Source organism: Pyxicephalus adspersus, chromosome 12 (assembly GCF_032062135.1).
Source record: "Pyxicephalus adspersus chromosome 12, UCB_Pads_2.0, whole genome shotgun sequence".
Classification (NCBI taxonomy): Eukaryota; Metazoa; Chordata; class Amphibia; order Anura; family Pyxicephalidae; genus Pyxicephalus; species Pyxicephalus adspersus.
In genome coordinates, this window is record NC_092869.1 from 36,127,067 (window position 1) to 36,153,074 (window position 26,008).

Consider the following 26,008-nt stretch of genomic DNA (forward strand, 5'->3'; position numbering starts at 1 on the left):
GACTGCTGTACCCACCAACATTACATTCTCTACCCATCATTACTGCTTTTTTCTACCGCATGTTCTCACTGTACTAATTTATCAGAGGCTAGAGCAAAACTTCGGTTTATATGTCTAAAAGCGGTACATTGTTTTTCATGAAAATGTACTTTACAGTATAATATAATAGTATGAGTATAAAAGTTTGAAAGAAAATCATGTAAAAATATTAAATTGAATAAATTAAAAAATCTTTATAATTTTTTAAAAATTAATTTCTTTACACACACACACAGTAAAATAAATGTTCTTGAAAACTGCTTTTACACATATAAATTCAATGTATTGCATCCAATACAGTTATCTTATATTGAATGCAATACAATGGATTTTGAAATTCCCACCCCACCAGCAACGTACACATGCACCAACGTCACCGGGAACTCCCCGGTGACTCATCAGGTGCGGAAGACGGCCGGAGGAAGAGAGAAGAAGACGAAGATCGTGGCGATGGTAAACACGGGACGCCAGCGGATCAGGTAAGACTGTATTTACTATTACCTCCCATAGAATTACCTACCCCGAGTGTGACTCGAGGTTACCGCTTTTAGCAACTTTTTTCTACCCCAAGTCACACTTGGGGTTACCTGGGAGGGTAATGGTGTTTGGATTTTGGACATACAATTTCCAATTTATAGACCAGTGTGGCGGAATGATCCTAGAAACAAACTCTAGTAACACCAATGCAGACCTGATTATCCATCCAAAGGTAAACTGTCTAGGTTTTTAAAACGTACACTTTGGTCATCTTGGTAATTTAAATAGAAAGGATTTTAACAGGAAAGTGATTCAACTTCATGACCTCTAAACAGGGTTCTTAAGAAGTTCAGAATCAGCAGTCTATACAGAAGATAAATGTCCTATGGTCCGTGGCACTGTGGCATGAACAGGACTTTGTCTGAAAGCGGCATTCCTGTGCCCATCCCCCTTCTTCTATTCTTACAGATTCTGCGCTGGATCTGACAGCAGGATAACAGCAGCAGGGAGGAAACTGCCTCTTATGGGAACTGCTCTTCCTACCTTTCTTTACAGGGATGAGAAAGACAGCTGACCCCCAACAATAGAGTAAGGCAATATGCAAAGCTCCACACATCCAGGCAACAGATACAGGAATGAAAAAATGCAAGATTTTATAAAGACTTACAAGGCAGAAAAGCACTGTAAAGAAAAAGCATGTACATCACATTTCAAAGTGCAAAAGCTGCTACAAAACAATCACCACCTGGAACAATGTTGTTTTTAAAGTTAGTTTTTTAGGCCTTAAATAAAAAAAACCTAACACTGCAGCATGATGATGCGGCACATCCTATTCATACATCACCTAATAGCGGGCTGCTTATGGCTACAATAACAAATGCAATCATCTGAAGTGCTTGTTATACCTACATATCTATCTATTAAACCAAACACTGATTTTGCAACGAATCGAAGGGGTTGATGCATCAAAGTTTTTTACACCATGTGCATTAGGTATACCTCTCAGCTGACTGATGTTTGCATACTTGACAATCTCCGATATCTGCCAACCTTAGGATATAATGAACTAATAGTGAGTTATCTTTTTAAGAGGAAGACAAATGCAAACAGTAGTATGACTGCTATCAAAATAAGGAACCTAAACGGCAACAAGCCAGGTGGTGTCAAAAGAAAGAAGAAATCATTTTGGTATATTTCTAAATAAATGACTTTGGAAAAATCCAGATTTTACAGTAAAGTATTACCTGTGATATGTTTAAATTTTCCTTTATGCCCTAGTAAAGATGTTTAGACGTTTATACATGGCTGACCCAAAATAAGTTTGCAGATCTGGATAGAAATATCAGAAGCTTTTTTTTTTTTTCTTATAAATATCCTGGGTCAATGACACAAATTCAATGGGTCAGCAAAACAAATAAGTAACATTTTTAGAAGGATGCAAGCAGTAGCAGCCTTTCTTTCTTTCAAGACAGAGAATCTATTAGTAAATTCTAACAAGGAGCACATCTTTTTTACTTTAAGGCTCAGCTTTAGGCACAACAAGCAGATAAAATGAATAGCTGTCTGGCTGGGGAGGACACCTAACCTTTCTCTTCTGTGGTTCAAACATATTTCCCCACCACTTCCATCCTGTGAACAGACAGCAAAAGAGAAGCCCAAGTCTGAATAGCTCTCTGTCACTATGATCTCTAACAAGCACTATCATCTGACCTTCAGTGCTGCTTTTCCTTCATAAACTTCAAGCTCTGCTTTACAGGGACTGAAACAGACCAGCACGAAGTCAAATGATGATACTTATACGGTTGGATTAAAAACAAAAACACAAATATATAGAGATGTTAACTTTTTCTTTTATACACCTAAATTTACCTCTGAGCTACCCCATGTCATGAGGATGAGAAGGAGGTGGTTGGTAAATTATAAAATGATGTGGGGTCAGATTTTGTTGTGGTGTTTCTTATCTTACTCCTGCTATGCGATTGGTTCACTGCATTTCCTAGAAGTCCTTCCACATCATAAGAAAGCACCCCCTTTCTTATCAGAAGACTAAATAACTCAAATGAATATAATAAAATCAGATCACTAAATAGTTTAGAAAGGGTAGGTTAAGGGCAAAGGCCAGTTTGCTCCAGATAAAAAAAAAATTGCTGAAATCTTTGTACCCTTCACAAAGAGGGGAGAATTGTTTTACCTAAACAAAACTCAAGAAATATAAAGACCAAAACATTGGATTTGCCTCTTGCATTTTTAAAAAAAATTGAAATACTATTCAGGAATTATAACTAAACTAAAAGTGATGCCTACTCGCATAAAAACAAGCATGTGATCCTTTGCTGCAACTCCTGCACACTTCCTCCCCTACAGATTTCACACAAAAGGATCATGTTTAGCTTAACTTTCAGTTTCGGCATCAAGATCAGTGACGCAAAGAATTAGACTGTAAAGGAAGCACAAAACAGCGAGCGGAAAAGGAAACACATTAAAGTCTTCCTATATATGAGTCACCATAAGGTCTCATGAGAGTTTTATTAAAGTATAACTGCCTATATCATTAACATTATTAGTTTCCAACTGCAAGTCTAAATTAAAGTTTGAATACTAAAATATTATTAGTAAATCTTCCCAAAGCACACAGAAGGGAAGAAAATAAAAACCTATTCGGGACTTTTTGTGTGGGCTTAGGGACCCCCTGCAGATTGTATTCTGTATTTCAGCAAAAAATTACATTTTCCTGGTGTTTGTATTGTTGATATATGGAGCTTTATTAAATCAGGCCCCATGTGTGTACATAAGGAGTAGGTAGTGAGAAATTGTAAAACCTAAAACTGTTAGCAGGACACAACGAGCACAAGAGGTGTATGACTTGGTGCAAAGCTAAACATTAGGTTTTTGATTTGTACTCCGTTACAAATACCTAGATTTTCAGTATTTCAGAATGATTATGTCCTATTCAATTTTGGCTTTGGATGGCCTAAACCAGGTAATCATTAAACAGCCCTAAGCATAAGTTATGACCAGTTCTACCAACTACCTTGCACCTAAATAACCTCCGGCAGATTAGTGTAACACATGGAAATTGATGGACTGATGAATGTGTTCAAGTATTTCAATCTATAAAAACAAAAAAACTCACAACAAATGATTTATAGCTGCTCATTATACATTCATGATGGCTGTCTCCTGAGTATAGAAAAAAAAAAAAGACAAACTCCAAACAATTAAAGCAGCTGGGTTCAATATATGGACTCTGTAGTTGTACTTCCACTGAACCAGAGTTTAGCAAGGCCTCAAGACAAACCATTAAAACCACATATGTATAATCTGTTTTCCCATCTAAATATTTGTTTTCTTTCACCAGATTGGTATCTGATATACAGTATTCTTTAACAGAGCCCACACTAATGAATCGGTGTATAACAAACAAAGCTGTAGCAATGAAACAAACAAGACCTAGAGATTCCTTATTCCAGGATATACGGAATATATATAAGTGACAAAACTAGCTGAACAGACAACAAATCATTTCAAATATACCTACACCTAGATGTTCTTTGTAACTTGTGTCCACTTTTAAAAATACAAATGCCTTTGATAGAAAAAAAACCCATCCATCTTCCCTAGATTCCTCCTCTAAGCCATTACATCTATTACCAGACAACAGGTGTAGCCTCTGCAAATGTGACCTTGTTTTGCTGCTCTCTACCATACAAGCACTGTTAAGGGGTTGTATAAAATCAATCATGCATTACATTATGTAAATTAAATCATACCTTACCTTTTGCAGACTAGTTGGATTTAACTGTGTTTTATCAATTATTTTTATTGCCACCTGTAAAGAAACATGAGAAAGTTAGAAAAGAGAAAAGTTTAGTCTTATGCTTAGCATTTCCTTAAAATTATCAATAGGCAATACATACACAAACACACACACACACACACACACACACACACACACACACACACACACATATACACACATATACGTCGATCCATGAGATCTGAACCAAAGATGAACCATTGCAATACAAGTAAACGGAGGAGAGTACAGCGGGGTGCAGCTCGTTCATTCTCCTCCTCCCTCCTCATAGAACAGAAGGCATTGGGTAAAGTATTTGTTTATCTGTCACCACTTTTGTCACCGGAAACGATCATAAGAAATTGTTTCATTGAAACGGAATGCGTACGCAACGTTGTGCTTTGGAAATTTTTTAGGGTAACCCTCGACTAAAACAAATACCCAACAGATCTTTCACCCAGACCTCACACCAGTCCATATACATACCCATCTTCCTTGTAAAACTCCAACCAGACTGCTGGTCAACTTAGTTACTGAATCTCGCACTGTACGCACATACAGACTACCTTTGTGGCTCATTTCACAAGATACAATGCACTTTGGTTAGAAGACATTTCCTAATGCCTGCCACCATGCTCAAATCTGCAGATTGTGAATGACATTGACAGGTCTAATTCTGTACATTTACTAATGAACCAGTAACTGTAGTGCTGCATAGAAGTCCTTTTACTTGACTGACAAGTAAAACACCAGCCAAAAATTAACCCTATCCACAGAAGCCGAGGTAGATAAACCCAGTCTGCAAACTACTGGCCAAGGCACATAGCCTTCTCCTAAATTGCATAATTAGGAGTTTTGTTTTTTTTGTCATTCTAACATCAATGTGGGAGTCAAGTCATTCCTAACCAACCAACAAGATAGAAAAGGACCAGGTAAAATTTGCTGGCAACTCAAAAGGAGAAAAAAATTCAGCCTGAAATCTATTTGACCTCTTTCACATATCCATTAGGAGAAAATACTATACTTCCACTTTGGTTGATAATCAGTACAGGCAAACCTCTGAAACAATTATCATAGAGAGATTTTTGTAAACAAGTTGCTCCTGAAAGCTAGCGACGTTTCCTGGGAATGTAACTGGATATCAGAACAATTAGCAGGGCACACAATGACATTTCCCAGAACAGAGTGTTATTGAGGTGTTATTGAAGGCAAGGGAGGGCCAAAGAACAGGGAATGAAAAGAAAACACTGCTGTGAGTTCACTTTCGGAGTCATCATCGTCATCATCAAGCAACAGTAAATCCAGATGCCATTTTTATCTGAGGCGTCATAATTACACAATCCCATTCAGATCATTTTTTTGTGGCCATGATTGCAACATACATAGTGACATGAAATTTAAAGTGATACTCTAGCCAAAACCTTTAGAACACAGAAAATGTACACTACAAACTATTATTGCACATGTTTTGATAGATGAACACAAAACGTGTAGGAGCAAAGTGGTGGACAGAATTTCTGTGATAGGCAGGTTATTCTTGGACAATGCAATTCCTATCACCTCTGAAATCAGCAGGTGGAAATGTTAAGTAGGTTTGACACCTAAAACAGGGGGAAATCTTGGTAGATAATGGGATTTGCTTTTTTTATGTCAGAGCCACAAACAAAAGGAACACAAAGTAAAACCACACTAGCCAAATCCCACTCCTATACTCATCAGAACAGCAATCAGAGGCAGAAGGCTGTTGACACACTAGTGCCTAACACATTCATTTAACAGAAAGAGCACATACCAAACACATTTAATTTTTCACCAGGTATTGCTGAGGCACAATTAACACGTATCTTCAAAGGAGCATAGTTAAAGCATATTTTAAAATGTGTTGCAATTTAAGACCGGGGCAGGAAACCAATATCATTAGGCTCAGTACCTACTACAAACTTGAATATTATGGCACTTTACATAATAAACATTTACCATTAGGCACCGCCCCAAATATTTATATTTGTGGTGGCAGCGGGTTCCCCTAAATGCTACCAAGAAATAGCAAGCATGCCCACATTTACACAGCATGCAAATGACTGCATAATCCCACCCTCTCCAGGCATTCGATTTATTAGCAGAAATACAGTAAAATGCATCCTATTGCTTCACATTCTCAGGAGGCAGGCCAAAAATCTTGGATCCAACATATTTCAGACCTGACCTTTTACTGCAAACTAGCTCATTGTGTACTGGAGCGAGCACAGCACAGGGTTCCCAAATGCACTGCAGTGGTGAATGCACAATGAGGTCTACTGACAATACACATGCTTTAGTAACATTCCAGCGCACAGCGACATTGAAATATGCATGCACTCTACTCCTGGTTACATAACAATGCATACTGGGGATGAAAGTGAATGAAACGAGCAGGGACAGCACACAGCTCTGCCAAAGTGGGGAGGGGGAATGCTAGAATCCGATTTACCTCTCTGCCAGTGAGGATGTGCCGAGCCAGTTTTACTTTAGCAAAGTTGCCTTTGCCGATTGTTTTCAGCAGCCTGTAGTTCCCAATGTGGGGCTGCTCGTCCGCACAGGAGGCGATGGAATTCCTGTTCCGGGCTCCAGAACGGCTGGGGCGGGTAGGGACATCTTGACGACCATCTCCATGAGAAGTATGCTGCACAAACAGAAAAAAGGGCCTGATTATTAAAGAGAATACAATACACAACCTACAGAATTAAAAAAAAAAAGATATTTTATGCTAGCACATTTAGGACCCAAAATCATTCAAGAATGATCACCAGCAAAGTGCCCTTCTGCAGAAATTCAAGCATTTACTGAATGCCCTGTTGCACTAAGCTGCCATTATCAGAACTTTTATGAATGTTAAACCTTCAATCACTACTGTTTACTATTACTGCTTCATTGATAAAAAAAAACCTCCTGATTGCCACTTTATTGCCATGTTGAATAAGCTACATAAGCTCATCAGTTAACACTTTAGTGCCCACACAAAATGCTTGAAATGAGAATTTCAAAACCAAAGCCGGACATCGTGGTGGATTTGCAGAGGAGAGGAAGGCGAAGGAGGGAAGTCCGGAAGTGTCAGAGGTTACAGAAAACTACACCACTGTTACTGACAAGAGACATAATGAATTGTGATGTAAAGGAAACATCAGTAAGTGCCAGGAGTAAACATTTTATTTAAGCAAGCAGACTGAAAAGTATTTCTTGATGACATCTCTTTAAAAAGACAACCAAAAAAAACTCTCTACAAGAACATTTAAATGTAAATGTAAATACAAAACACAGGAAAGTATCAATTTTCAAGATTTATGGCAGGACAAATTGCATTTTTGTGTATTTTTAAGCAGAACAGATAAACAAAAACTAATATGTTATCAAACAAATCACAAAAGTAACTACGTTCTAACTAAGTTCTACGAAGTAACTGCTTTTTTTATCCCCCTATCTTAGGCTGCACACACATCAGACACATGGTGCCCGAATGACTGACCTGGCGGATCCACAGACGAGGAATGAACGCAATGAAAGTGAAGGGGAGAGAGCACATCAGGGTGCCACTCCATGGTTCTCACCTCTCCCCTCCCCATAGAGCAGAACGGTGTTGTATGTACAGCGCTCGTTCATGCATCGCGCAGTCATTTGTCATTAGAAAGGATCATGAAAGATCCTTTCCACCAACAATAAATGCATGTGTGTACGTAGCCCCACTGCAGACGTTTTTCTAAATAAGCCTGCACCTAAAAAAGCCGTAAAGATAGCAAACACCCATAGTGTTTTTAGCAGTCAGAAGCAATGGGATAACCCAGGCTACCCACGTGATCGAGGCTACCCAGGGATATCAGGAAGCGATTTTTATGGTAATAAATCAGCTTTTTAAAATGTGTATTGGCAGTCTTAACCCAATCGATTCATGTAGAGCATGACAGATAGAATGGCAAAATAGAAGTGTTTGGCAAGTTTCTGTCTTACAATTTATGGAAATGCTGTCTTCACAACCACACTACAATGCAACAATTCCAGATTATTGGCTAAATACAGAACTAAAATTCATAAGTTTACTTGACAACAAATTTGGATTTATTCAGTTGATTTGTACACATCTAATATATACACAGGCTGGTGACAAGCTTTTCTCCTGGAGCAATGTGGCTTCCTGTGTCACCTCTCCACCTCCAGCCCACAGAAGGGTAAAGCAGTGATTGATGACCAAAATGACAAATAGTTTTGCAGGTAATACGATAGGCATGCGTTTTTTGAACAGTGTATTTAGGGGTTCAATGGAAGTTTTAATACCAAGACTCATCTACTGAAAAGGCTCTTTCATCCTTTCCTGCAAAGTGAATCTCCCCCATTTGTACAATATATGCATTATTCACTATCTTAGTTCTTTTAACAGAGTACTTCTAGCTTTTTCTTTGACACAACACTGTATTTTTGACTCTGAATTTCATACTGAGTGTTGTCAGCCCTGATTACCTCATCTTTGATGGATAACAGTACACATGGAGCACTCATCTTCATAACCCCTCTTTGTGCACCAAAGGGGAGCACAGGAAGTGATCAGCCACATAATTTTAGCAATCATCAAAAGATTTTTTTGCAATGATGAAACCGATATAAATAAAAAATATGCAATGGTACATTTCAAAGCAAAAAGGAAAATAAGTTTGTTAAGAATAACAAACTAATCCCCACCAGCAGGTTATGTGGCAGAGCCTAGGAACTGTTCATCTGGATCTGCAATGAAGTAACTTTAGGCCAGGTCGGTTTCACTTTAAGGGTTTGTAAAGACTGCCACCGACACCGAAAAAAAAAAGGCACAGCTAAGGATGTCAGCATTTTTCTATATCAAGGATTTTGTTAAATAATGCATATACATACATGCAAAGAGTCATCATTAGACTCAATCTGAAGTGGATACATTTTTGCAGCGCTAACAGAGAAAGATACATACAAGTAATTATTAAAGACATACAAAAAAAAATCTTTATAAAAAGCTTGAGAGCACAAAGACATTGACCATGGGACAGATTTGGAAACTACTACAACTGCTGAAATGGAAAAATCTCATACATGGTGAGTTCTAAGCTAAGTTCCTACACAAAAAAAAACACTGAGTTTTGCACACGCAGCTCTTGGTACAGTGCCGGGTATGACTGTGTGAAGAGGACTGCCCTGGCGTGCAATTAAGAAATTGCAATCAGGAAGGGACATTGCAATTCCCTGCTGCAATAAAGAACCTGCCTGGTTGCAATTATTGAATATAAGGGTCAGTAGGGAAAAACAAAAGGCCTTTTAAAATTGGTGGCCAGAAGAATAATGACAACCTACAGTGGTGTCTAGAATGCCACCTTTATACACAACTGAATCATTAGAGTCATGCAGCTGGCTCTACCCAGTAGTGTTGGCCCCAGAAATATGCAAGCATCATCAAATAGGAAGTCAAGTAGCCACAGTTCAAGGAGCCTGGCAGCCTCTAGTGGAACCCCAAAGGGCAAACCGATGTACTGTGCAGGTTAAGGCTGCTCTCCTTTTTGCGTCTAAAGATTTCATTTTCAATTTTGATTACATTTAAAATGAATCATGGAGTCTGCCAAGTAAAGCAGGCATTCAAAATACACATCTTTATCCACAGCAAATATCTATAGCAACAAGCAAAATGTGATAATTTTCACATCTTACTAAAGGTACTCTGGAAACTATCACAATGAAAACCGGTATGATTTGTAAAGATGCAAACTTGACTAACCTGCCATACAATAAAGAGATTGGTAGAGGAACTCCAGCACATGAGAATAGCTGCTTGCAGCGCTATATGGAAGGTATCTGAGGCTCCCAATATGCTTGGGTGCCATCATACTGGTAATTTTGACCTTTATGTATCCTAAAAATATGGAGTTTAACATCTAATCATGACTGACAACACACACCAGTGTGATTTGAGGAGTCAAATCTGTCAGTTTCAACACCTTAAAGAGAAACCAAACTCAAAACTGCAAAATAAAAATAAATAAATAAATAAATAAATAAAACACACTTACCTTCAATCTCACAGGGCAGTCCAATCACTCCAAGGGTGTTCTGCATCGGGTCCCATGTCATCCCAAAGCCAGCAATCCGGGTGCTGCCATCTTCTCTTCTTCATCCTGTGTCACCCGACCCAGGCGCAATCGGGTGATGTAGGATGAAAAAAGGCTCCTTCTTTGCATGCCCGAGATGCTTGGGCATGCCCAAAAGGTGCACCTAAGAGTTTCCCGGAATGCGTGACGTAGGTATCCTCGGAAGCTTTGCACTCCTATTCATTCTCGACCACCTTTCTTTTGCAGCTTCAAATACAACCTGTTAGGTCAGCTGTTTACTGGCCCTAAAAAGGCTCCCACCAGGCACAAGGAATTTGCATTTTCAGGCTAAAATGATGCAAGGAAGAAGGAAGGAATAGGGGTAAGTCCAATGTTAAATGACACAGGATCAGGCAGGTGGGTATTGCAGAAAGGGACAGGGGATGTACCTTATGCAATAATCCGTCATCCTGCCTAATCGTGCTTGGAAAATGTCAAAAATGCCAAGCTGTGCCTGAGAGATGCTATGGCAACACTTCATGTATACTCCATCCAAATTTAGTAAAGTCTGCTTGCTTTAGCCTTGATGGACCTGGCATTCTTTTCCAGAAATCAAGGCATGTGTAGAAGAAAAACCTCGATGGGGTACAGCTGCTGAGATAACATGACAATAGTTATGTCACTGCTAAACAGTCACATTTTTGACTCAAGACAACAGAAGGTAAATATCAGAAAGGAGCAGAAGGGAGTTGGGAACAATAAAAACTTGACAGGGGTTCTAAGCCCTAAGTACCTAGGTTACCAATTGACATATACTCTTCTTGTTCTCGTACCAGTCACATTTACACATGCCTACTCTTCCACATGCGGCAATATTAAATGGCAGGATTAAAGACTGATAAGTAAAATCAACAAAGTACTACTATTGCTACAACCGTGGACAAGCCCCCATTCAATGTTATTTAATCATCAAATGGTATGGTATTTTGCAAAATTGATTCATAATGGGATTCCTGGGTGCAGAAACTTTTTCATAAATAAAATGTATGGCCTCACATAGAGATGTAGTGGATCGGCACAAAGAACCACTGGGGGAGGCAGAAGATGGGCACTTTTGAAAGCATCAATTTCACAGGAAGCTAATCTTCAAATAGAATTCGTCTGCAGGAAAAGCAAATACTTAAGGCTTCAGCAGCAATTTTTTTTTTTTTTTTTTTTTTAAATTGGACGGTAAATTTGGCAACAGGTATTCTTCAAAAGCACCAAGTCCAATTTTATCGGACTTTACATTCTTTGCTGAGCTTGCTTTTATTGGATATACCTACTTTAATGGCTAATCATTACTACATTGCACTTATTCATGCCCCTAAACCTGAAGCTAATTTGTACAACAAAAAGAACTAAAGACAAAAGATAAATGAAGACAATTTGAATAAAATGTAAATAACAATGCTCCAAATCCTCTGCATCCAAAGGTGTAGCACCGAAAGTTGGCTCTGCAGTCTCCTCTGATTAACATCTAATTAACTTTTGAGGAAGATCCCACATGCCCTTACAGAAAGATGTGCAAATGATGTCCAAGGCTGATGTGAAAAGTGAAATTTCTATCATTCTATGAGACAGAAGGGGCTCACAACTGGAAGGGAACTGGAAACACCAAACACACATATCCATTTGTTTCAGGAGCTGGTGTTCCCATGACACTAGATTACCGACAACAATGCAGTTAGCAAAATCACCTGGAGCAATCCAACCTGTAGATAGAACGGCCATGTATCCTATATGTTTTTCAAAGCTTCAATAGGCCAGATTACCATGTAAACAGTTGGAAGCAACATGAATGGTTTTAGAATACCTTACTAGCATCCCTAATCACAATACAGTTTAGAAATGGAAATCCTTAATTTCAGTTTCAGATATTAGAACCCTGTAGGTTTGGTTCTTTTCCTTGAAGTGCCTAAACTCTGCCTTGGTGACAGCTAGATTCTAAGTTGGTGAAGCAGAAAAGTTTTATTGCTAGGACACACATGATGCCCACAGGCATGGGCGCAGTCTAACCACCCTTAGAGCAAACTGTTTGCTAATACTATTGAGGCTAGTCATTGACAGGCAGATGTCCAACGGTGAGGAATGGTCATTTTCATCACGGCATACCACCATGATGTCATTCGCACTTGGCAATTGTATTTTACTGGTATTCTATGTGACGACAATATATCCGTTTGACCCCCACACACACAAATGAGATAACATCAATGGTAGGCTACCTAAATAATACATCACACCTTGTACCAGTCAATAGTTACTGACACCTTCTTTATCTATGGGAGTTATTCAGTGCTACTCAGCAACCTTGACTTGCTGGTCAGTCCCTATTGTTTATGTACCAATTTTCTCTAACAGTTAGTGTGTGTGGTGGTGGTGGTGGTGGTAGGGTTCTGGACTGACTCAAAAGAAGGAAATGCTTTCTTTGAGAAGCTTACTTCTGATTACAATAAAACAATGCAAAGATCTTTGAAACAACCCTGTAACCATGACACATTGCCGGTCAATGGATTATTGGTAACTTTCCCACTGTGCATACAATCTTCACAAGTCTTCACATTCAAAGGTACTTCGGCAAGTTGGGTTGCTTTAAATGTCAATGTACTTTGCTGATTCTTCATTAATTGTGGACAATCAGTGGCTTGTTTACTGTACCTTCAATCCTCATTGCATAGAAACACTTTGATTCCCCAGTTGCTCAGAACAGGGTAATAATCTAAATCAGGGAAGCAGATCCCAGTAGACTATTCCAATGCATGCATTATTTATTTTACTAAAACCCGCTAAATTTAGAAAGCTTTCCAAGTATATTGCAGCACAAGGAATCTAGGAGATCACATTTTTCAGAGAATCAACAGCTAAGTTGTTGTGTTTTAGTATTTTTAATACCAACCTTGCAGAGATGAGTAGTTAAGACCTAAGCTGTAGAGGTTTTGTTCCCCCCCACCTCCAGATATTCTCATACATACAAGCAGGGCTGTGGATTCTGAGTTGGGTACAGAAGCTGTTACTGCCTACATGGATTTGCAAATGTGCTAATTCTGAACAATGCAACAAACAAGTCCATAAGTAAGGGTACTGTGTATTTACAAACTTGTTTATAGTTTAGTAGTAGCTGCCACTCTTCTAAAAACCTGTCCTCAACCAGTACCTAATCTGTCAATTATAAGTGACACCAGCAAATGGCAATGGCAATTTTTGACCTTTGGTTTAGCCACACTGATTAGAAAGTTCTGGGCCCGTGTACAACGTACAGTCAAAAGCAGAACTGCAAAGCTGTTCCATTCGCCCCACCGGTTTCAGTCTTTCCGATGTAAGCGTGGACAGACAGGTAACGGACATGCATTTACTCATCGGCCACATCCCCGAGGGCACGTCAGGAAAAAGTCCTGTTGCTGGTGTTACATTGCAGTACAGAACACTCCTATACTGACTGGAATGATTTAACCTTTACAACGCACCATGAATGGCTGCTTTGAAGAACGATGTAACGGTATTTACAAAGCTTATTTTAGCTCTCCAATAACATGACTGCTCACAAGAGAAATACTAATATTACTTTATATGCAGCCTAAGGTTACACTTTAAATTTTGTCTTTTAAAGACCGCATTAAAGTACTTCCAGGCCCAAATAACAATTTTCATCTTTCTGTATGGCATCCTTTTTTGAACAAAACAAGAAAAAAACATTATCAAAGCAGTGCCTGCAAGAGTCTGTGGGATGCATAACTGACACTGTCATCTGCATGGCTCTCCCCACAAAGCACTGACGCATATCCTGACAGCTCAGAAGACAGGCTTTGTAACCAGAGACTACAACAGACCCTACAAAAAAAAAAAGCATAACAGGTAATGATACGGAGACTCTTATTTTCATACAAGAATATATGACAAGATCAAAACAAACTGCCAGTGACAGCATGCTTTGCAAATTCTGCAGGAGTCTGACAGATATATTATGCAGAGATAATTAATTATTGCAGGACTCTTCACACTAACAGAAAACCACACAGTGCATACCTAATTGCCACCAAGCCTAAAAATCTTTATTTTGAGTTTAAGAAGGAAAGCTTTAAAATTTTACTTGTGCGTCTCACGCAAACGATGCCTATGTAAGCACAAAGATCCCAGCAGATTAGGCCACGATATATATATTTTTTTTTTATTACATGGGCAACATATTCAGCATATCATAATGAAAGTGACACATCATCTAATTCTTTACCGACTGTCAGGGAAATGTAGATATCTATCGGCCCAAAAAGTCAGGGATAGCCCAAATGCAGGACATGTATGACCAAGGGCTAAACTACACAGGCAATTTAACATCTTCATGTTAGGAGACCTAACCATCGGATTAGGAGATTGTTACACAAGGGATTATTAAGTGCTACTAAAGTTTCTGACAATTGTGAAACAAAAAGTAACAAATGGCCCCCAAATGATAAAAGCAACAAACATTGCATGCTGTAGTATCTTGCAGCCATCAGGATTTGTTTTCCATCTGTCATTGTTCTATTCCAGGCAATTAGTTGCATGACTGAGTTACAAAGAAAAAAATCTGTTGCAATCTAGGCTAATGACAGAGCTGCCAACTTGTCGTCATCATCGCCATCATGCTTCTATTGCACTGAAATCCCAAACAGTTGTTAGTTTTCTCCTGCATGAATTCAGAACACCTCTACCACTCATCTCTATAAAATACAAGGAAGGCATTTTGTTATTCAAAAAATAGCGTTCTGCATTTTTATCTAACTTTCCAGGAGATAAAAAAACATGGCAGAATATGCATGTATTGCATGAGATGCATTGCATGTTTTTCTTCACCCATCCCCCACCAACATGAAGTGGAAATCTCTTAGTAGCTAGAACAGTGTAGTTTATAAAGAAATGTGCGACTTCCACCACCTCCTACAGTGTAAGCTCTTCGGGGCAGGGCCCTCTCCTCCTGTGTCACTGTCTGTATTCGTCTGTCATTTGCAACCCCTATTTAATGTACAGTGCTGCATTATATGTTGGCGCTATATAAATCCCATTTAATAATATTACAATTACATTACAATAACAGTGTTTTTAGACGGGTGCACCAACCAGAATTGTTCAGTAACCACCTGGGGCGTGCAGGTGGCGGTGTGGGGAAACACTATTCTTGTTGGATTTTTACTACCGAGTAAAAATCAGATTTTGTTGTGTGTGTTTATCCATAAATATGATCTAAAAAAACAGCGGAGTTCTACTTGGATGATCAAATGTGATATCAATAAAAAGACATTACAAAAGTGATTGGCCATATCAATGGCAAAGTATATCTATTCATTTATACAGATGCCTGTGGAGCTGCACTTATCAGGTCAGTAAATGGACCATAACAAAGCTCAGGGTCATTCACACCATTACCACTTCCTGGGATTTTCACTCAGGAACATGCACTGAACTTGCCACTTCCTGCCCACAATGTAGATGTTCACACTCCACAATTGCCACTGTGTTTTTAGCGATACTTCCAAAACCGCTACTTTCCACTTGTCATGCCTTTGCAGTCAGAGGAAGAAGCAGCAGATAGAGCCAATCAGCTGAGCGATGAGTTAGAGAGAAATATATTGATAGGAGGAAAGGGCACAATAATATAAGCTCATTAGTCTGCTGTTTTTGCTTTAGAAGTGGATTGGCCCATTCAGGCTACTAAATTGGGGTAAAGCTCATTAAAATGAACATGTGGTAACATATGCCACATTGTAGTACATTGACAAAGGGCCCCCCCAAAGCATTGTACTATGGAATTCATTGCAAGACAGCACAACCCATTCATCATGGTGGACTGAAATCTAAAGTGAAGGGAAACATGCTTTTTTTTTTCATCCATTGTGATGCTATGGCAAGCAATTTATAATGATATTAAAAGAACATGCACAACACAGTGGTCCGCAATAATCTAAATGGATTCTGTTCTGTTTTACAAAATAATATTTGCTATTTATTCAAGTAGGGCTGTGTACACACGGTTCATTATTATCAATATCATGAAAGATCATTTCCAGTGACAAGAGATAATGAATGAGTGACACACAGCTGTGTTCTCCTCCCTTTACTTGAAATGTGGTGGTTCATGGATCAGTCAGGACAGATTTATAAAGGACGTTGGGTGACCTCTGAACATGGCAGATTCTCACCCGAGAAGAGCCCAACAGTAAATATCGGGCCATAATCATCTGATGTGTACATAGACAGTTTGCTATGCGCCCATGCGTTGACAGCCATGTGGTTTCAGCACAGTGGATGTGACAGGGCTCTAAATGTTAAAGTTCGATCAATGTAGAAGAGGTGGAAGAAAATATTGTTACTATTTATTGTGACATGCTGAAAAATGGTTCTGTGAAGACTTAAAAGCCTGACTTCAGGTTCTCAACAAAGCTACTTTAAGACTTTCCAAACTGTAAAAGTGTATTGTCCCTACTGCTCTTACACAAACTGAAGTCTATGTGCTGCATTACCGCATACAATTATATGTCCCTTAAGAAAAAGTTTGTAGAACCAACACTATTGGCTTTTGTCCAAGCAAAGGTTTTAATAAATAAAAACTTACAAAAAAAAGCTTGTCTGCAACTGTACATTGTGTTAGGATGCAGAGTCCATACACTGGATGGCAGTCATAAAAAATAGAACCACAGCAAACACAAAACACACATCATAATAAAATATTTGGTATAAACGAGCACTAAAGCTACCCACAGACACTGCTTAGCATAGATGTGGCAGATTCCTACCAATTTGTACAAAAGATTGTTCCAAAAAATGCTAATTTTAAAAAAAAATCCATAAAAATAAATGAAATTGCCCGATATTGAAAAAAACTAGCATTTCAGTATTTTTATTTTAATTTATATTTTTATTCTAAGGATTGCTTTGTTAAAAAATCTTTGTTTTTTCTGACACAAAAAATAAACGTAAAAGTCTGGTTTGTGAAGTGAACCTGTCAAGAGAAAATACAGGGGCTGCCGCAAATTAAATAGGCCTACTTGTATATAAATCTTAAAAACCTACCTCCCCTGCATCTCAGAACCCCAAACCAACCAACCCCCTACATTGTTTCCTTCAGTCAACCTGATTGGAGGAAGTACTGAGTATACCAGTCAACACATTCACACTCATGAAGAAAACTTTTTTTTTTTTTTTTTTTTTTTTACTGTCCGAGTCTATTAGGGAGATGTTACCTCACTTCCTGATGCAATAGAAAGTCAGAGGAAATCCCCTTAGGCAAAAACAACAGCTCCCCTTTGCTTTTCCAGCTATTTCTGTTTTGGTAACAACTGTACATTTTAACTGGTGATATCCTCAGGGCTGAAGCACTGTGTTAAAACTTGTAGCTGACAATATCCTATGCTATCCATTGTATTAAAGTGCTCATTTAAACAAAGTTGCCTCATCGTTGGTTGAGGTTTCTTCTGAAACCAACACTTTGGGGAGTGCCAATCCCGTGTACTCCACCGTACTCACTGGTTCCACCCACCAATTTCCAAATCCCTATAGAAGGTACACTGGGAACATCCCGGTCACTACAAAATTCCCAACTAATCAGATTTCTGATAGAACAGTATCAATTTACTGGGAAACTTCACTTGTCCAGGTCAAGATCAAGTTTTTAATGTATTTGTTGTTTTAAATGTATTTTATTGTTCCAAGGACACAGAAGACATTTTTTTATGATCAAAGGTCCAGCATACAAATTAAATGTATCTTTTATAAAAAACAGGACGCATCGCTGAGTATAGACAATAAGTGTGCAGATAACATTCTGGAAAAATGTACACAAAACCTGAAATATCAGAGCACTGAATGGACAAAAACTAGCCGGTCCATTAGAAAAAGGCAACTGCTGTGTGTAATGGGCTGGAATTCTAGGGTTAAAGGTCAAGCCATGAATCTTCTGTAATAATGCAGAGAGTAATAGCACTGCTAGAATTATGGTACCTGCTGAAAGAGGACACACAATGTTGACAGAAATCCACATAAATCATGTCTTTATTGGAGAGATAGCACAAAGTCAGCTGTTGAGTTGTAGGTTGTAAATTCAGGGATAAGTGATCTTTGCAGGTCACAACATCCAAATGTGTCAAAAAAAAAAAAGTTGTTCCCTAAAACAGTAAACTTGTGGCGATGCAATTCACACACTGTAAGAATTCATAGAATGTAAAGCCACCTTTTTTAAATTGGAACATCTGTTTAGATTGTAAGCTCGTTGGGGCAGGGTCCTCTCTTCCTATATAAATCCTGTTTAATAATAATAATCTGTTCCGGAGACAACTGTCAAAAAGGCCCTAACAGACGGGTTAGGGGTTGATGCAAGAAAAATGATGCCTGACCCACCACTGGATGATCATGGAATCAAAAGTTGGCCAATGACACAAAAAGCTGACAAACCCATGAAATTTCAGGTGTTGCAGCTTAGGGGATTTAGCAAATTGTGTGTACTGATTTTACTGGACAGAAAATGATAGTGAACAGAACCACCATGATCTGTTGAGCCATCCATGGTGTCTTCACGATCAAATCTGTAAACAGGACACAGGTCGAACGAGCTCGTTCAGAACATGTCATTGCAATGAGTATAACAATATGGAATGCGATATTGGTTGGCAAACAGTGCTCAACCCAGAAATTTTTTTTAAGCTGGGTGGGAAGAAACTGTAGGTGGCGGGATGCCCCTGAATTGTGACCCAACTTTTTAGTAGCCAATCAAAAACAGGCAGGTGGTTGACGAAAGGTGTGGGGTGGTTTGCCACAAATCATTCATAATGACTTATCTAGTGGGAATTCCTCTCACTTCCTGTTATGTGTTGAGGATAGGAAATGAAGGGAAGTCTCCCACACTGAATAGACATAAAAAAAAATAAAGGGGGGTTTTAACTCTAACATACTTAATCTAAAGCAAATTTGTTTGGGTTTCATTTCAACCATGCACACAAAAGCAGGGGAGATTTCTCAGACATTCCCTAGCATAATGTACATTCATCCCATGGCATGCTTTTCCATAAAAACAAAGAATGATTGTTTTTTCTTGTCACGACTCGATGAAAGAGGAAAGGCTGCTGCGACAATGAATATAATTATTAGCGCAGGCAGACCTGCCCGTCAGTGGCCATCATAAATCAGAACCTGTGTAATGCAGCAAGTGTTGGGAATCAAGTTTTGGGGAACTACCATATGGCCTTGGCTCTCACGGGTGGTGAATGATTTGGGGTCTGTGGACAATGCAAACAATGAAATGAGATTCCAGAACAGCAGAATATCGATTTCTAAACTAAAACTACAGAGATTTCACTTCATGGCTTTTACCTTTAAATGACAACGGATACACATACAGAGATCAAAACGATCATGAACATGAGACCAGCAAGATACGGAAGAGATTAGCATCTGAGAATTTCAAGCCAAGTACATTGTGGCTCTTGATGGACGGGATAAGATAAAAGAGACTAAACACCTCTAAATGACAACTTCTGATAGGTTATTCTATATACAGTCTGGATCTCATTGAACCTTTAATCCTCTTCAGCACATTGGACTACAAATCAGAAGATTTTGGTAAGATCCCTATAAGGAGGATGCAAAATGTTTCTACAGAAAACCAAAATGTGGACACCCCAAAAATTCTGGATCATTGGCAATCTGTGCCCCCACCCAGAAATAAATCTAGAGCAACATTTTTTCTCTACCTTCAATATCCAAAAACATACAGCACCCAAACACAAATGGCTCATCTGATAATCCTTGATCCCTATAAAAACAAATCTGGTATCGTATTTAGGGGATAAATCCCGAGCCCCATTATTTAAATGCCAGGTTCTTTGTTTTACCATCCCAGAAATACAGTGCTTCTACTACAAATAAGTGAAACAATGTATCTGATTAGCATGGTGAGTTCCAGGAGCCAATATTATTAAACGGGATTTATATAGCGCCAACATATTACGCAGCGTTGTATATTAAATAGGGGTTGCAAATGACAAGACAAATACAGACAGTGACACAGGAGGAGGAGAGGACCCTGCCCCAAAGAGCTTACAGTCTATGAGATGGGGGAATTATCACACAATAAGAGGGGCTTCAACTCTCACCATGTTAGGAGACCTTCAAAAATTGAAGGACTAACAAGGACCCTAGAATTTTATTCGAGACAACTCAGCAATACGAAGGAAACATCCAAAAATCAGGGGGCAGAATCTAGGAAAGCTTTTCTGGACATTTTTGGGGGGAGGCCCTTGAAATAGTTTTCAGATCTCCATGGAACCCCTTCTATATGGATGCCCTAAAATTGGATTCCCAGAACCAAATGTGGCTTTGGCCCCTCAATATATCACACAAGCGGCATTCTATCTTTGGTTATGGGTCCCTAAAAACATGGCGACCTCTTTAAAAGTCATAAATGAGAAAATAGGACATTGTCACCCCAAAATTTAAGTGCAGATCGGTCTATACAAACAAAATGCGGCGTTAATTGGCCAACTTACGTTTTCCGTGTCCCGCTCGTTTACTGTGGGCAGAGGGGTTCTGGTGGACATGATGTTCCCTTGTGTGCAGCCAGTAATATAGGAAGGGATGGGGGGATCTATGAGGGGTGATAGTGGTTACAGAGTCAGATGTGTGGCTGGAAAGACTTTCACCGCAGCAGACACCCTGTGGGCTCCAGGGGGCTCATTCTCTGTACAGCTGTCAGGAGGAGGGTGGGGGTGCTCACATCATCCCCTACGAGCAGAAGATAGCCAGTCACTAAGGCCCCGGGTGAAATGTCACTGGGGCGAGGCTGACAGGCTCTCCCGATGTAGGAGATAGGCTAGGCCGCTGTCGCTGTACGCTGAGCCCGGATGGCTCCCTGGGCTTCCCTGAACATCTGGGGCGACTGCCGGTGTCTCTTCCCCCCGCTCTGCCCCCTCCGTGCTGCTACTACACCATCCAAGATGGCCGACCCGCTTCCTCCGGACGGATCCGAACAGCCTAGCCCTACAGCCGCCGGAAATGACGTCGCCTCTGTCGGCAGAGCTGATTGGGGGCGGGAAGGAGTACGGGTTAAATGTTGTTGCTAGGGGCGACTGGAGGAGTGGAAGGTGGGGGGCGTTTCCTGCTGCAACCACTAACGTTGAGGTTTATTTTGTTGCCTCGAAGGCTTGAGATAAAAGGGCGCAGATGATTGGTTGCTATGGTCAACACAGGCTACACAAAAGACGCCTGATACATTTAAAGTGTATGGACATAATCCAATCAATAAAATCCTTTGTAACCTAAACATGTTTTTAAAGAGGAACTAAACTGAAAAGTGCCTAAAACAAAAAAAAAAGTACACTTACCTTTAATCTTGCAGGGCAGTCTGATCCATCCAGAGGTCTCTTCCATCGGGTCGTCCTGGCATCCGTCCCCAAAGCGACGCTCCGGGCGGCGTCATCTTTGCCTCCTATTCCTGGTTCTTCTTTCTATGTCACCCGACCCAGGAGCGAGATCAGGTGATGAAGGTTGAAAAAAAAGGGGCACGCGTGAGATCGGCAAACTTTTCGGAAGGAGCACCCAAGAGCCTCCCGGGATGCCTGACATAGGTATCCTAGGAGGCTTTGCGCTCCCATTCTTAGGTGATTGAGAATTAGGGTCAGTGCTGTAAAAAAAAGGGTGTTGCACTAAAAAAAATTAATATAAAAGAGTTGTCTACACTTTTATGTAAAGTGACATTTCTGAGTTTAGTTACGCTTTATTAAAATAACAATAATAAATAATAATAATAGATGAGCCTGGCATAAAGTTCTAGACACTTTCTATTATGAGGTGACAACACTCGAGTTTCACAATCGTGCTCCTCGGTTGTCAACCGGTCATACAGACTTTAAATGGGTACTGCAAGTGGCTGTTTTAACAAACATTGCACATGCATGGTCATAGTACTGTGAGGTGCCACACAGAAAGCCCATACAAATGCACAGTACAATGCAGATCTATGCACACCCACCTATGCGGCTCACAAACACCCTTGTTTTTGATGGGAGGTAAACTTTTTTCATCACAAAACAAAAGTAATACAATCAAGGTACATTCATACATCGCATCCCTGGCTCCTCCATAGTGGAAGGAGGAAGAAATGGGACATGGAGTTCCCTGCAGAAGTCAAAGATCGGTCCACCAACGTCCTTCTTACAGTGTTGCAGGCAAAGAAAACCCTAAGCATCGTTGCGATGTCCAGAACTCCCTTGCCGCCCTTCTGATGTTCTTTTAACATCACTGCTCTCTTTACTCCATCTTTGAGCCCCAGATGAAGTGGAACACGGCCCTTGTCATGGCCTTGCAGGTGTTGGTGAGAGGAGGCCAGGCTTGGGCAAGGTACTGCAACACAGGGAGAATCTCCCTGTGGAGCACCAGTGTTTTCCCTTTGATGGTGAGGTCTCTGAGGCTGCAGAGGCCGAACTTTTGGCGCATTTTCGACAGCCTCTCTTGACTTCAAGGGCTGCTTCTTCCTTTCCAAACCAGACGCCAAGGATCTTGATTAAATCTGGCTTGGTGTTGAAAGGGATGGTCGCAGAGGAACACAGGTACCAGTTCCCGAAGATCATGGCTTACGACTTCCCGCAGTTGACTCTAGCCCCCGAAGCTCGGCTGAAGTCTTCACAGATCTGGACGAGCAGGTCGATGGAAAGCTTGTCCAAGCAGAACATCGTCATGTCATCCATGTAGAGCGAGCACTTTGCTTCCCTTCTGTCTCGTCCTGGTGAAGTTATCCCTCTGATCTCTGGATTCCGTCTGATGCACTCTGTGAAAAGCTCTATACAACAGACAAAAAGCAGCCCTGTCTGACCTCAGGAGGGACCGGGAAGGAGTCAGTCTTCCAGCCGTTCACCAACACTGTACTCTGAATGTCAAGGTACATGAGGTTAACGTCCATACGGTGTAAGTGTAAGTCCATACTTACAGAGGGCTCCAAGCATGAGCCTGTGGGAGACACGGTTGAAGGCCCTCTCTTGGTCAAGACTGAGACGGAGACCAGCACAACCCGACCATCGCAAGTCCTACCTCTCCTCCAAGGTGAGAGGGGCATCAGTGGAGGCTGCACCTGCAGAATCAATGGTATTAGTGATACCTGACAGGAACCTGCTTGCAGTGTCATTGTCGGTGGAGTGGAGCTTACTGAAAAATAAAGAATTGCATTTCTCACCTTTCTCGAGATATTCCAGCTTGGAACAGAAGATGATGCATCTGGAATCCTCCTCAAAGTGCTGCTTCAAGAGCTTCTTGGTCTCTTCTAGGTCTCGCCTAACATCCCAGCCACAGTGGTAGAAATCCTGCAAGGACTGCAGCTCACGTTGCAGTTGCCTCTCGTTTCTTCCTAGCACACACCTGTTGGAGTCCTCTTGCTTGAAAGAAGCTGCTAAACTTAACTTTCACAAACTCCCACCACTCACTTACCCTTGGAAAGAGCTTTTTGTCCTCCCTATACATGACATACTCACCCCTCAGTTCCTCCATCAGTTCCTCTATTTCCAACAGGACACGATTCAGCTTCCAGTTGCCTGTGCCGAGGACCTCCCCGAGGTCACCCTGAAACAGAATGGCCATGTGGCCTGAGAATAAACAAGGGACCATGGCCTGGCTTTTGCACCTTACCTCTCTCCATGAAGATGAAGTCGATCCTTGAACGGACGGACCCATCAGGGCGGCATCAGAAGTAATTCACTGAGCTGTTCCCAATAGAGCCCACAACGTCCTTCAAGAAAGCTTCGGCCACCATCTCTTTAAGAAGGCAGGAGGTAATGTCCAACTTTGCCATGATGCTATAGCTGCGCCATCCTCCTCTATTGGGCAGTTGAAATCACCGCCCGTTGTTACTGCTCCGGTGGTGGCGAGTTGAGGCCTCAGGGTTTGGAAAAGCTCCAGTCGCTCATTCTTCTCAGGGGAGGCGTACACATTGGTGAGCCTAATGCGCTCTCCTTCCCATGAACCGTCTATGACTAGTAGTCGGCCACAGACGACCTCGCATGAAGCGTCTACCCCTGATCAGAATGGCTACACCTGCTGACTTGCTACACCTGCAGACACTGTTGTGATGCAGTACTTTCTTTGGCGTCCCAATACATTTTTTCTGCATTTCACAAAGTGTCCTGGAGTGCTGAATATTCTGCATGGACCTTGCTGTAGCACGGCCCCAGGTTTTCATGTGTGGCCCTTGTGCATTCTCTGGGGGCCTCGTTGATATAAAGAATAACTCCAGCTAAAATATAAAACAATTGTTGAGTCCTCTTTTTTAAAAAAAAGGAACATGATGTGGTTGTGGTGTGCTGCACCACTGGATCATCAGCAACATGTCACGTGGATTTGGTGGTAACAGTGTCATCTCTGAAACGGCAGCATAAAAATCCATTAAAACCCTTTCATACTTGTAGTGAGTTGGCCATAAACCGCCACTGTGTGCCAGAAGTGGCAAAACTGCACCACAGGTAATCAACTTTGCTGTAGTCGTAGTGCAGTTCTACCTCCAGGGGAGGAATAGCAAGAGCGCAGTCAAATCAACTTGCCATTACCTGGAACCGCACCGTGATTCACCACAGCTGAGTGCACGCAATGGTTCACAAGCGTTCTCATTCACTTGAAGAGGGGAAGTTAGGGGGGTGGTTGTGCCTGCAATTTTCACGGGTCCAAAATGGCCCTTATAAGGATATGAACATTATAAGGTGGATCTTCCCACAATTTTACATTTAGTTTTTTGGTGTATGGACAAGTAAACCACCTGATGGATTCTTACAGATATAATTGGATTGTACAATCTATGTTAGATTTTCAAGCGATGCAACCTTCGGGCAATTTGTATCCAATCAGGCCAGTCCTTGGACTGTAAAACTGTTGGTGGTTGTAAAGAAATTGCAGCACATATTGTCATTTTAGGAACCCGCAAGACTATTCACACATGTCAATACACATCTTACTGCAGTATGTCCCTACCATTCATCACAAGGCCAATAGAGGTGAGTATATGTGACTGGGGAGGGGGCATTTGAGTGACCCTTTCACTTTTGCCCTGCATGGGCCAAGAACAAGCTCACCTAACACTCAGACTCTCCAAAGGATTGCTGCATTTAAATTTCTGTGTCAGCACATCTGCTGTGTCCATAATGAGAAGTTTTTACCCAACACACAAAAGATTGGCAAGAAAAGCATTTGTAAATTACAGCATGGAGATCTGGAGTTGGTGTGTCTAAGCCAAGGGCATACTCAGCCAACCAGTCTCTGACTGTAAATAAAAAACAACTTTTTGTTGGCTGACCCTGCTGTTTTCCCAGGATTTGGTGACTGCTGCTCTTTTTTTATCCAATCAGCAGACAGTGGGCGGTTCCTTGACCAAGTTGCAGTGCAGAAAGGGGGATCACCATCATGGCTTTGTTTTTCAGCATTGCCTGGACTACAAGACTGCCTAAACGACAAAACTGAATTGTTGTGGTCCCTTGTTGTGTCCCAAGTGTCCTTTCTGCTGCTCTGTAGTGCAGAAGGGTCTTTAGTGCCCATGTTGTTTGGTGACATTGAATGCCACCCATAAGCAGGCCATCCTCTGGTCTTT

The 26,008-nt window shown here is 40.7% G+C and overlaps 1 protein-coding gene across 6 annotated transcripts in view; it reads right to left on the reverse strand.

Moving 5' to 3' along the window:
- MARK3 (microtubule affinity regulating kinase 3) overlaps nucleotides 1-21,429 on the reverse strand; it is a 60,514-nt gene extending 39,085 nt beyond the window's left edge. For 2 of the 6 annotated variants that reach the window (XM_072428375.1, XM_072428376.1), the window contains exons 1-3: nucleotides 20,937-21,424; nucleotides 6,783-6,974; nucleotides 4,292-4,345 (exon numbers count right to left, since the gene is read on the reverse strand). In XM_072428375.1, coding sequence (XP_072284476.1) covers nucleotides 4,292-4,345; nucleotides 6,783-6,974; nucleotides 20,937-20,987 — 297 coding nt within the window. In that variant the 5' untranslated portion in view covers nucleotides 20,988-21,424. Of the gene's footprint in view, nucleotides 1-4,291; nucleotides 4,346-6,782; nucleotides 6,975-20,936 lie in introns of all 6 variants that reach the window. The other 4 variants (XM_072428380.1, XM_072428377.1, XM_072428378.1 and 1 more) reach the window with 4 other exon arrangements.
- Nucleotides 21,430-26,008: the final 4,579 nt, after the last annotated feature.